Source organism: Cariama cristata, unplaced genomic scaffold, assembly GCF_000690535.1.
Source record: "Cariama cristata isolate BGI_N322 unplaced genomic scaffold, ASM69053v1 scaffold18080, whole genome shotgun sequence".
NCBI classification, from domain to species: domain Eukaryota; kingdom Metazoa; phylum Chordata; class Aves; order Cariamiformes; family Cariamidae; genus Cariama; species Cariama cristata.
Genome location: NW_009594436.1, coordinates 56623 through 68497, shown reverse-complemented (window position 1 = coordinate 68497; position 11875 = coordinate 56623). Strand labels below are relative to the sequence as shown.

At 37.1% G+C, this 11875-nt stretch overlaps 1 protein-coding gene across 1 annotated transcript in view; it reads right to left on the bottom strand.

Annotated features, from left to right (window-relative positions):
* Nucleotides 1-1355: 1355 nt before the first annotated feature.
* PRDM6 (PR domain containing 6) overlaps nt 1356-11875 on the bottom strand; it is a 63943-nt gene continuing 53423 nt past the window's right edge. The window contains exons 6-7 of the mRNA XM_009698135.1: nt 8462-8638; nt 1356-1470 (exon numbers count right to left, since the gene is read on the bottom strand). Coding sequence (XP_009696437.1) covers nt 1356-1470; nt 8462-8638 — 292 coding nt within the window. The remainder of the gene's footprint in view (nt 1471-8461; nt 8639-11875) is intronic.

Below are 11875 nucleotides of genomic sequence, written 5' to 3'. Positions count from 1 at the left end.
TTTTTTTTTTTTTTTTTTTTTTTTTTTTACATTTTTATCAAACTACAGCTCTAGCATTGAGACAATATATAAACAAACACTGCTGGTCCTTAAAAGTGAAAACCATTCTTTGATTAGACAAAAATCATGAAATCTGAAATACATCAAGGATAAAAGCTTAATAAAAGCCAATACGGAAATTGTTAAATTGAACCAATGAAATGACATCTGAGCTTTTTACATTGATGTTGGGAATTTTTTGGCTTCCTTTCATTCACAACTGTACCAAGCAAATTTCCATGAAGTGAATACTGGGAAGCCTCCAAGCCATTTACAAAGCATCCGAGTTCAGCTTTACTTTTGTTTTGAAGCTCAGCCCAAGTATGTTGAAAGATCTATCTAATACAGGAGCATTTTCAATTTGACCCAAATCAATGGACTACAGCTTGGATTTCTGATCAGTTTTCCTACAAATCAGCAAGCCATTAAATCAATCACCCAAACAGAAAACATCATCTTGGTTTTTTGCTCCTCATAATATGATTTACACATAGACAGGAATCTTAAATCTTTAAAATACTTTCTGCCGCCTCCATCTTTCATAGCTATTAGACTGAATTTAAGAGCTCTATTAATTTAACATAGTTTTCCTGCTGGCTTCTTTATATAACGTATATTTTCAGATATACAACATTTTTTTTTAGTCTTTTTTTATTTTTCTTTTTTTTTTTTTCCCCAGAATATCTATGTCAATGCAATGCTGTTGAATGAAAGTACTTGCATGAAAAAGTGCACAGTGTGAGGCATGAGACTATGGAAATGAAATGCTCTTTGGTCTGAGGAGGCTGGCACTGACCCAGATATAGCTCTTGATCACTTCCCATCCCACACAGCCATTTCTATTATAGCCTTGTCAAGATCAACTTAGCCCAGCCCAGCCCAGCCAAACATACAGATTACATCTGGGTCCTTTGAGTCATGCTACAAAAAAAGGTGCAACAATAAACAAGTCCATGTGCATTCTCAGTCACAACCATGGGCAGAATAACCCTTGAGATTCCTCACTTTGGTATTAAATAACAATTATAAAGACTTTTAGAATTAGAACAATACATGGCCAGACTTGAAATGTTAACAGTCCCAAGTAACTTGTCAAATGAAATAAGACTCATCCCTAGTCATAAATAAATAATCTCTTTCCTGGTCTCACTTCCACGCCAGGATCAATATCTCTTAACATCTTACTTATTTTATTACTGCTTTTGGTTTTCTGGGACTGATTGAAAGTTGCTCAGAGGAAATCTTTGGTTTTGCTTAAGTGTCCGTGACATTTAATCATGACTTTCCTTGCAGTTTAATTCCAACCAGTCAATCAGTTAATCCACTTCAATTGATTCTGTGCTCTCTGTTATTGGCTTGCACTCATTGGGCATCCTCTGGTGTCGACTCAGCTGGGTGGCTTGTGTGAAGCTCCTCTCACACCTCTCGCACCTGGTGAAGGCAAGAGAGAAAACTGAGACCAGGGAGCTGCTCGGGGAGGGGGGGTCTGATGGGCTTTGTCTTATCCTGCCTAATCAGAACAGACACTCAAAAGTGGCTTCAGATTTTACTGGCTCAAGAGGTTTAATTGGTGGCTACTTCCAAGGCCTTGATGCCTATGATGGGACAAGGCCTGTCTGATTCAGAACAGAGGAATCTGTCAATAGACAGAGGGAAGGTGATTTCTCCAGAGAGGCCTGTCCTGCTGCAGCTCTGATCACTGTCAGTTCAAATAGATAAAGAACAAAAAGAGATTTTTAGGAGTGAGCCATCAAAGAAGCAGCTTGTCTGCAGTTTTCTGCTCTGTAACCCCTAGGAGAAATTAATGACAAATAGAATTTCACCTTCTGCTAATTTAAAATCCACAATTGCCTCTTGGAGGAAGAGAAATCACAAAGCAATAATCGTTCAGTGCTAGAACAAGAGAAAATTCTTTGCTTATCTGATCTGACTATGCAGTCGGGTTCATTTTAAGTAGGCACATAGAGTTAGCAGTTACTTAATTATTTGAAAATATCCACACTGTTTGAGAAATCTGTGGGTTGAGCAAGAACTCGTAAGTCACCAGTGTTTGCTTCACTGTTTTTTATATCGTCTCTCTTTCTACCCTGTCCCCTCTTTAGAGAATCATAACATGCTATAAAAATAATGTGCAAACGAATGAACAAAGCCATTGAATTTTGGAGGGGATCGGATGTTATTGCTAGCTTGGAATGAATCCCCTATCCCTGCTCTGAAAGAGAATCGATTGCATTTAATCTCTCAAATACTGCCCTCTTAATTTGCATTCTGAACGCTAGATAGGGTTGTTTGATGAGTCGCAAATACGGATGTAGCAGATTCTTCTTGTATGGAGCTCACTCCAAAAGCCACCTTTGATTTAATGGTGCTTTGTGATGTTTTATCTTCAAAGAAGATTATCATAAAAGCATCACTACGATGAATTCTTCACCTTCAAAGGAGAAGTAAGGAAAACAAAGGGCGCAGTTAATTCATATTCATCTCTCTCTCTTCACTGATGTGAATGATAGAAAGTGAACTGTCACTGATCTAGCTGCTTATTGAAAAAAAAAAGAGAAAATAAGGATATTTACACATATGCATAATTGTGGAATGTTCTTCACATTAGTAATTAGAAATAAGAAAGTTCTGGTTCAGGAACATTTAGCACAGACATTACAGTCATTTATCCAAGCTACTGTACCAATCTAAAATGTCAACACTTTTAAGTTGTGTTTCTTTGATTGTCTTTCATGGAATATATTTAGCAGCCTGTTCCACTGTTAAAAACTGCACTGTGATCTTGACAAATGCTAAATGTCAGCTTTAATGTATCAGACCTATCAGCTCAATGAAAATAACTCAGAAGTATTGATTACTTAATGATTTTTGGGGTATTCATTAACGTCTATGTGCAGATCATCCACTTTCCAGATCTCCTGAAGTGCTGATGACACATTAGTGTACTGCTGATTGTTTATTAGAAAACTGATTAGTTACTGGATTGGTGTGTCAAAATATACTACCTTTCGTTGCCTGATAAACTTGCAAATTATTGTATTATTTTTATATACATATATATCTCTCTATCGCAGAGGCATTAGGATCAATTTTAAGGCTGGGGGGTATAACTAAGTCTGTATGAGATATTGCCATCTACTTGAACTTGATAATTTTGTTATTTTGGTGTCTACAAAGACCAGCACCTTGCTTGCTGAGTAATAGGAGGCTCAGATCCTTGTCTAACCAAGCTGTAAGTGGTACAGGTGCAAAATAACCTACAAAATCAGCTGTGGCAACACCTGACTTCTAAGTGCCTGGCCAAATAAATGAAACACTCTGTATCAGGATGCCTAGGGGCCACATGTGAATCAGAGGAAGACTACAGGGTGACTCTTTAAAACTGCTGGCCATGGAGCTATAGCAGGCCTCCTCACCCTTTCTGGAGCTTGCCTGGTAGGCTAGAGCTGTACACCACATTCACTCAGCACCTTGCATTGCTCTTGAAAGCACAGAGCAAGGTTCACTGTATTTCTTTAAAATGCAAGTTGCCATTATTTATCCACAAGCTGCTTCTTCTGTGAGAGTACTCTAGCTTCCCAGCTACAGGCTGTTCTGGGACGTTTTCACACAGACACAGCGGGATGCTAAAAAGAGACCAGAAAAGAATAAATCTCTTGCTACAAGCATTTACCCTTTGGACAGGAGGGATGTGGGTGCCAAGCGCTGCTGCTGGCTGGGCTGTGCTGTCTCCACTATACAGCCCTTGGGCAAAAGTCAGAATAAAGCCTTTGGCAAGTCACCTAATTCCCTTCAGATAGCATGCAAGGTGCCTAGTATTTTCTAGGCACTTACAAAGGGTGCGGATGGTGTTTTCAGGACTACAGTTTAGGATATATAAGTACCTAGTTTACAGGCACAGACTTGTATTAGGCCCCTGTCTCCTCTTTTCAATGTGGTCCACAGAAGTTGTTGCCAGACACAAACTATAGGAAAGATGAAGATAATAGTTTGTGTCACAGCAGTCAGCAGAACTATCTCACAGTAGGTAGGAATGGGAGGAAAAGCAGGAATATTTTTTCTTTTGAATTATTATGTACTCTTTCCTTCGATCAACCATCTTTTCCCAGTCTGTCATAGCAGAATAACCACTGCAATGGCCTGTGTCTGTAAGACTGGTGATCATGTGTGTGCATGTTTCTATACTACAAGCAATACGTGTTTAATGTTGTGTTGGAAGGTTAAATAGTAGCCAAAACAGTCAGAAAGGAAAGAGTCCTCCTGTCATGCAACCACTCACAAAGTAACGATGGAGCAGAGCCCAAGCCTGGCTATTAGACATACACCAAACTTTTGGTTAAGCCTCAAGTGTAGATAAAAGTATTGGCAATAATGATGCCTCTTAACTGAGAGACCACTTAACTTCCACTTAAGCCATCTGATGGTATTTAAGAGTAATTTAAACAGCCCCTCACACAATGTAAATCCAAAGTCTTCACAAATTAAATGCCACCAGTGAAAAATAGATTCATGTTATATTTTTTTAGAATGTGTGTGTGCCTTCATTTTAATTGCAAGGAGCAGTGTTGTGCTACAACATTCAAGCTCATCAAACACAAGACTTCGCTCTACCACAAGGTTTCCCTATATGATCTGCTTGGGTGGGGGTGGTAAACAAAATGTTTCTTAAATTCACAAAAAACATGAACATCAATGGTTTTGGACATTACTAAAGTACTGGGGTTTCTGATTTTGATTAGATATCCCTCATTGTCACTAGTCTGCTTGTTTGCTTCACAGTGCTTTCAAAATATTGACATTGAGGATTATAGACAGGATTGGTTTAATACCCAAGTTTACATCAACTTCTGTGAAAGGCTTTGGGTGAAGAAAATGCTGAGGGTCTATTTTAGGAAAAAATACCTTCATTTGTTATTCTCAAACATTTTCAGATCTCATTCAAGAACTACATTTAACACTAAATGTTAAACTCATTTAAAAGCGTTAAACAAAACAAAACAAAACAAAAACCAAACAGGACAAAGCTGAGATGTCACTACAGATGCAACATTTATATTCAACCTGAAATGTTGAATTTTGAATGTTGAAAGTTCTGCATTTCAGTAAGAAACAATGAAAAACACCTGGGTTATCCCAATCTGAAAGAATCTTCCTTCTGATTCTTTTTAATTGGCTCTGAATATTAGACGTTTGCATAACACTGGTTCCGCAGGCAAATCCCTTAACTATTATTTGATTTTGCTGAAATGGAAGAGACTGGGGAAGAAGAATTTAAGAAAATGCGGACGACCAACAATTTTCCTTTTCTCTTACCTTAATTTACTTAAGAGCTTTGCTCCCAGACTAGCAGCCACAGTGGAGACTTCAGTAAGATAAGAATACACAAAAACTTTGCAGTGGTCAGACTGACTTGATAGCTTGTGATGACATGAAAAGAAATCCCTTCTAACTGGACTTGCAGTCCAGGCAATGCCGCTAAAGCTTTGACTACAGATAACGTCACTTAGCATTGTTATCTGTAATGAAAAGCAAATAGAAAAGTCTTCCACCATACATCCGAAGTTACCTAGGACCTACAAAGAAAGTGCCTTCTCAGAGAAAAAGCTTTTTAACCAATGACAGACTTCCTCTTAAATAATTAATTTGAAGTATTTTAAAATACTGTCATCCTATGCTCACCATTTTTAAAACCACCTTCTGAAAATAATATGCTTGTGAACATACACCTAGTGTTTGACATCGCTTGCTTAAACCTTGCACACTGTAATTTGCACAAATAACACTTACAAACACAACTGCCTTACTGCATTAGAAGCAGTGACATTGCGTTCACAGTAGATACAAGTTAACTGTCCAGGTGACTGCTTATTTTCACCTACGAAATTGAACTTTGAATTACCTTTAAAATTACGTTTGTTATTTTTAAAATAACTTAGGTTAGAATTTAAGTAATTTAGCATTATCCATGCATGGTCATTCTTGATAATAGCAAAAATATTATTCAACAGAAGTATGTACATTACCACAAATATAGACTTTTCTGAGGTACAGAAACTCTATCTCAATGGACTTTTCTGTTTTGCACTATTTTTGGTAAGCATCCACTCAACATTCCTTTGTAAATAAACATTTAAACCTAAATTGCATGATCAAAAGACAGAAATCTTCTTTGTCCCATTTATGGTTCTTGTTTACTAGACTTTGTTGAGGTTTTTTCCTAAGCTTACTTAATACCGGGTCTTGGACCCTTCCTTTTCAAAGGAGTATCTAAATGGTGATGAAACATCAAGATGAGCTGCAGCTATCTCTTTTTCCTCCAGCAGAGAGGGTGGACCAATTTCTGGATAAGTTTTCTGCCCCTCGTCTCTCAAATGCAAGCAGTCCTGCATGGGAGGCAAATCAGCCCTTTTGAACAGCTTGCAGGATCTGAGTGTATGTCTCCCCTTATCTGACTAGCAGGGATGGGAAGATCTGCAGCCCCAATTCTAGCTTCATGTGAAATTACTAGGCAGCTTACTGCAAATACTTCAACAGATCTTCCAGAGGGAAATTGGTACTGCTGTTTCTTGAGTTTAAGGAAGAAACTAAATAAAAATCTTACAAGAATGAAATTATGCCATACATCATAAAGAGCAGTACAAAGCATCCACATTGTTTGTTCCTTTGCCCTGCAGCTTTAAGAATGGGCAGATACATCCTGGAATACTTAAGTACTTCAGCATAAGCAGGATAAATCAAACCAATCCCAGACCTCTAGTTAATTGTAGTACATACATTAAGCCCTTTCACAAATGAAATTGTGCTGTAGTCAAGACCATTTTGGAAAAGGGGAAAAAAATTACTAAACCAAAGGGCAAAAGTAATGACTCTAAATGGGGCAAAATAGCAGATCTATTGGAAACATGACAAAAACAGGATGTTAAGGAAAAAAATTAAGTGGAGTCAACAAGGTTACACATAAGTAACACCTTAACATTAAAAGAAATCTATTTTCCATTTTGACCTGGAAACCTCTTCCATTAATTACTAAAATCTATTTACACAGCAACTAGATAAAATCAATTTGAGTGCTCACACTATTTTTGGCTCACTTTCTATGGGCTCTGAGCATTCAACAGACTGACTCTAGAGCAGTCAATGTTTAGATGCTCAAAGTTTCCATGTTTTGCCACCTACAACACTATCCTAGCCATGAATTCTGGTATGCGAGCTCTTCTGTACTGGATATGCAGTATTTGGCTCCTGGATCTGTCCCCTTGCCCCCAGCAGAGACATGTATGGAGGCCATGCTTCTTTTCAACCATATATGGAGGCAAAGCATCTCTACTGGTATCTCTACCAAGCTTGTTATGAGGGGTTCTGACATGGCTGAGCTCTCTTACATTAACCAGACCGAAAGCACAGTACGGCAAAAGTAGAAAAGAAAGACGAACAGAGAAAAGTAGGTGGAGGACAGACAGTCCTTGGAGAACTGGGAGAGACACACACCACCTTCTACAATTATTCCCATTCCTCCTAGGAACATCAGGTAGCTTCCAAAAGAAGTGCTATCAATACATTATACATTGATATCAATACATTATTTTTCTTCCAAAGTGGGATTGTTCCGGGTACAATATCCATAAAATTTGTGCCTGTCAGTTCAGCAAAGACAGATATACAAATATGGAAATTTTTTATTCCGTCTTGGCAAACACCTTATGTTAGGTAGGCAGAGTCTTGCACAACAGAAAGTAAAATCCACCTGGATCAGCTGTCCTATGGATGAAGGTGAGCATAGAGGGAAAATTTCTGAGACTCAGGTGTGAGCTTGGCTTTAATCTCAGTAAAAAAAAAAAATGCAGAAATAAACAGACTGTTTAATTAAAAATCATCTTGACCAGGTGACTTTTTTTTTCTTATATCTTGGACAGCTGAACACTACCAATTTATTATTATGATCTTATCAAATTTATGCCACAAGTCAGAGTTGCATTTTCTATGAAGTGATTCTGAGACTAAAAAAAGATGTGCATTTCTCCCTCATACTTAACCAGATTCAAATTAGGTTTTGTGTGAAGCTCCATCTACCTCAGCATATAGACATCAAAGGATCGTATCAATGTTCTTAAAGCATAGCCTGTTCCAGTCTTGAGTGTGTTTTCAGCTATGGTTCTCCAGCAGCAGCTTGTCATTTAGTTAAAGCAATCAAGTTCTCATCAGAGGACAGAAAATTGCTCAAGGCTTGCAAGGCATCCCAAAACAAGCCTGGTTTAATTCTGATTTTAGCCACACCATTAACGGTTTCATCTGGTGGTCTGACCTTGGCTTTCAAGGGAACCTCTGCCGTGTGCTGGTATGGAGCAGTGATGCTCGTAAACAGCAGCAACGCATTTCCCTCTCTAATCTCAGCTGGCAAAGGGTGCTGGCTTCAAGTACTTACTTGAAGGGCTTTTCCCCTGTGTGTGTCCGGATGTGATTGTTGAGTGTTGTGGCACCAGCAAAGGCACGACCACAGTAGCCACATTTGAAAGGCCTGTCGCTGGAGTGTGTAACTACGTGGTTCCTCAGCTCTGAAGGTTGGGAGAAAGACTGGGAGCAGTGACCACACTGGTAGGGCCTGCAATGGGAAAGAGAAACACCGTGCTGTCAGTGCTTTCTATTGACGTCAGAAGGAAATCATATGGGCACAAACATCTGGTCCTCTCAGCAATTTCATAAGAAAACTGCAGGTACACTTCTCTGCGGCTTTCTTAGAAAACACATACCCAAAACTTAATGGCTTCTTTAGTAAATGTGAAATACTTGTACATTTCTGCATTTGATTGAGAGTTTATGGGCATCATGCCTCACAAAACACAGTTCAGCAAGCTAGTGAACCTGCACTAGACATTATTTGCCTGCTTTATTTCTCTCAAACTCAACGTGGTACTCCTTAGCCACAAAAAAACTCCTCACACATCAGAACATCATGAAATCCTCTGTCTGTTGGTGCCAGCTACAGTCTTACCTACAAATGTATGTCTGACTGTTATACCTATATCCTAGGTGGATTCTGTGACTGCTCACAATTAAATTCTTCATACTCTTTTGGAGGAATTCAGGTTTTTTAAGATGACCTTTTTCAAAGAGAGACGTCAGAAGTAAAAACACCGTGTTACAGTTACCTTTCTATTTTCTTACTGCTATTGAAAATATTTGCATTTAACTAACATATTTCTGCCATCCAGAGTGAAAATGCCTTTTTTGAGATCTTAAAATGAAACCCGGAACTTAGGTTTTCAACACCACAATTTGTTAAAAACAAACATAGCAAACAAACAAAACTGACTGATATGTTAAAAATTCAGAATCATAACAAACAGACTGCAAACATAGAAAGAAAAGGATACAAGACAGCAAGGTGAGACAGGACTGCTGAAATGCAAATACCATTGCTAACTAAAATAAAATGTGAAGAAACAATGTCTATATATTTCTGTTTGGTAAAAGTGATTCAATATCAAAATCCTACAGTTTTTTTTTTCCTTTTCACATTTTATTGAAGTTAGCGAAAGAGTCCTACATGCTCATCAGACTTTTTATTAAGAAAATTAAGAATTTTTCTAGAGACATATTAAAGATTTTTACCCTGCACAACATTTTAAGGCGCAGCTCTTGATATCTGCATTTCTAGAGCCAATGGCCAACACCAACTTAATTGCTCTCTCTTTAATAAATGTGTACGTTTAAATGGCTAGAAACCAAAACTAAAGAGAAGGAGACAATGGTGACCAAGCATGTACAATTCAATTAAATGCAAAATAAAGTGAACTATCTCATTTGTCAAGTGAACTGCTTAATTGTGGCTACTTGCATCACTGAACACAAATACTATTATTTTACAGTGCTTCAGAGCACTGAACCCTGATTGTAGAATTTTTTAGCTTGATTAATAGCTCAGTATTAGTCAATAACTCAATAGCTTACAATTTTAATTACTTGCATTTGAAAATCTAACTGTTCTCCAACAAGTTTGAAAGAAATATATAAAAGCTGTGGAAAGGTTACTTAACCTAGATGATGTGGCCCTTAAAAAAAATACATTGATATATGTAAAATAATATTTTAAGAAAAAAATAAGTACTGAATATCTGTTTCTGTTATTGGAAGACAAGTAGTAGCTTGCCCAGTTTTCTCCTTTCCTGAAATGCATATTAATTTGCATAGAAAATATTTATCAAACTTGACATGAAAATTCAAGAGCTGATAAAACAAAGGTGATTTGTGAATACAGACTTATTTGTTCGAGTATTTTCAAATTAAAGACTTTTAAGCAAAAAGAACACATTAAGATATTCTGTATCCAAGAAACATTGATTTTTTTAATAGTGAAAGGGACCATTAACATCTATTAGCCTCTGGTTATCTATTTTTAACAGCTACCACAATAAATGATACAACACTACATAAAACCAATTAATCTTTTATTTTTTTAACAGTCTATGTGATTGATTTCATACAGTGAAAATTCACACCATAACTTGTCTGTAAATAGTAAAAATTCCAAACCAGTTATAACTGAACATTGTGATGTCAACTAAAATGAGTTTACCCCCTACACTGGCTCAAAACAAAAATTATTGTTTACCAAGGTTATTAACGTATGTACTCAGAATATATTTCACTGGGTGATGCTCAAGAAAAAGAGCTGTGTAAAAAATCAGCTATTGTTAGATAACTTTGACTGTGGTTTTTTCCATTCATCTGTATCTTTGTACAACTTATAAAGAAGTTACCCTCCTCTTTGAAGGGGATGCATTTCTCCAGTTTATACACAGGTGATTCTGATCAATAATAAAATGGACAGAATAAGTAATTTTTTCAAGCTAGATACATGGCACACATTAAACAAAGCTCATTTTTTTTTTTAAAAAAAAAAAGGCTATAAATACATTGAAATACTATAATAATTTTAAAATGTTGTATCTAATTTGCACAATTGCAGATTCAAATATGCCAAATTTTGGCAATTTTTGGATGCTACTATTTTTTCCAAGAGCAAAAAAAGTAATCCAATAAGTAAAAAGTTATCATTTTGTTCTCTGGTAACCATTTTACTGAGTTAGAATTTTTTCTTGGAGAAAATAAAATCAATACTTTTTTTTAAAAGAAATGAAAGTGGTGCAGAAGGACTGAACACGAGCAATGCTCGGTTCAGTGAGTACATTGACACAGGCAGAGCAGGTCTGTCTTTGATGTAGCAGTTATGTCTTCTGCAAGCACTTTGGTCTGCACTGGGACAATGAATTAAGATGGTGACCTCTTTATAGCAGAGGTTTGCAGACAGAAGGAACAGGGGCATAGTGACAAAACCAGTGGTCTTCATAGGCTGTATTTTCAAAGCTGTGGTGCTAAACTGAATGCAGTCCCAATCCAGAGAAACTCATTTCCACTGGAATAACCAAGAACATATTGTATCTTGATGAGCTTCAAGATATCCACGTGAATATAAACATAGCTGTGTCCCAGCCCAGATGTGCGTTGATCCTTCAGAAAATTAATGTTCAAACAAAATGGAGTTCAGTCACTTCATATGTGAAAGCCTAGATAACTAACATATTCCTTTGCAGATGTACAGGCAGATTCACACGCATGAAACTAACCAGTTTGATGAAACGGGTGTAGCAGGACCTCGAAGTACGAGTTGACTATCTGAAGAAATTTTTTTTGGTAAAAATTTGTTCACCAGCTATCATGTACCAGAAACAACATAGTTTTGAAAGTCTTCACCATTGCATTTTCTACAAAGGATCTTGTTGGTCCTTCGAGATTAAATCAAGCCTGATCGAAATCTTCTCATATAGTATTCTTAAGT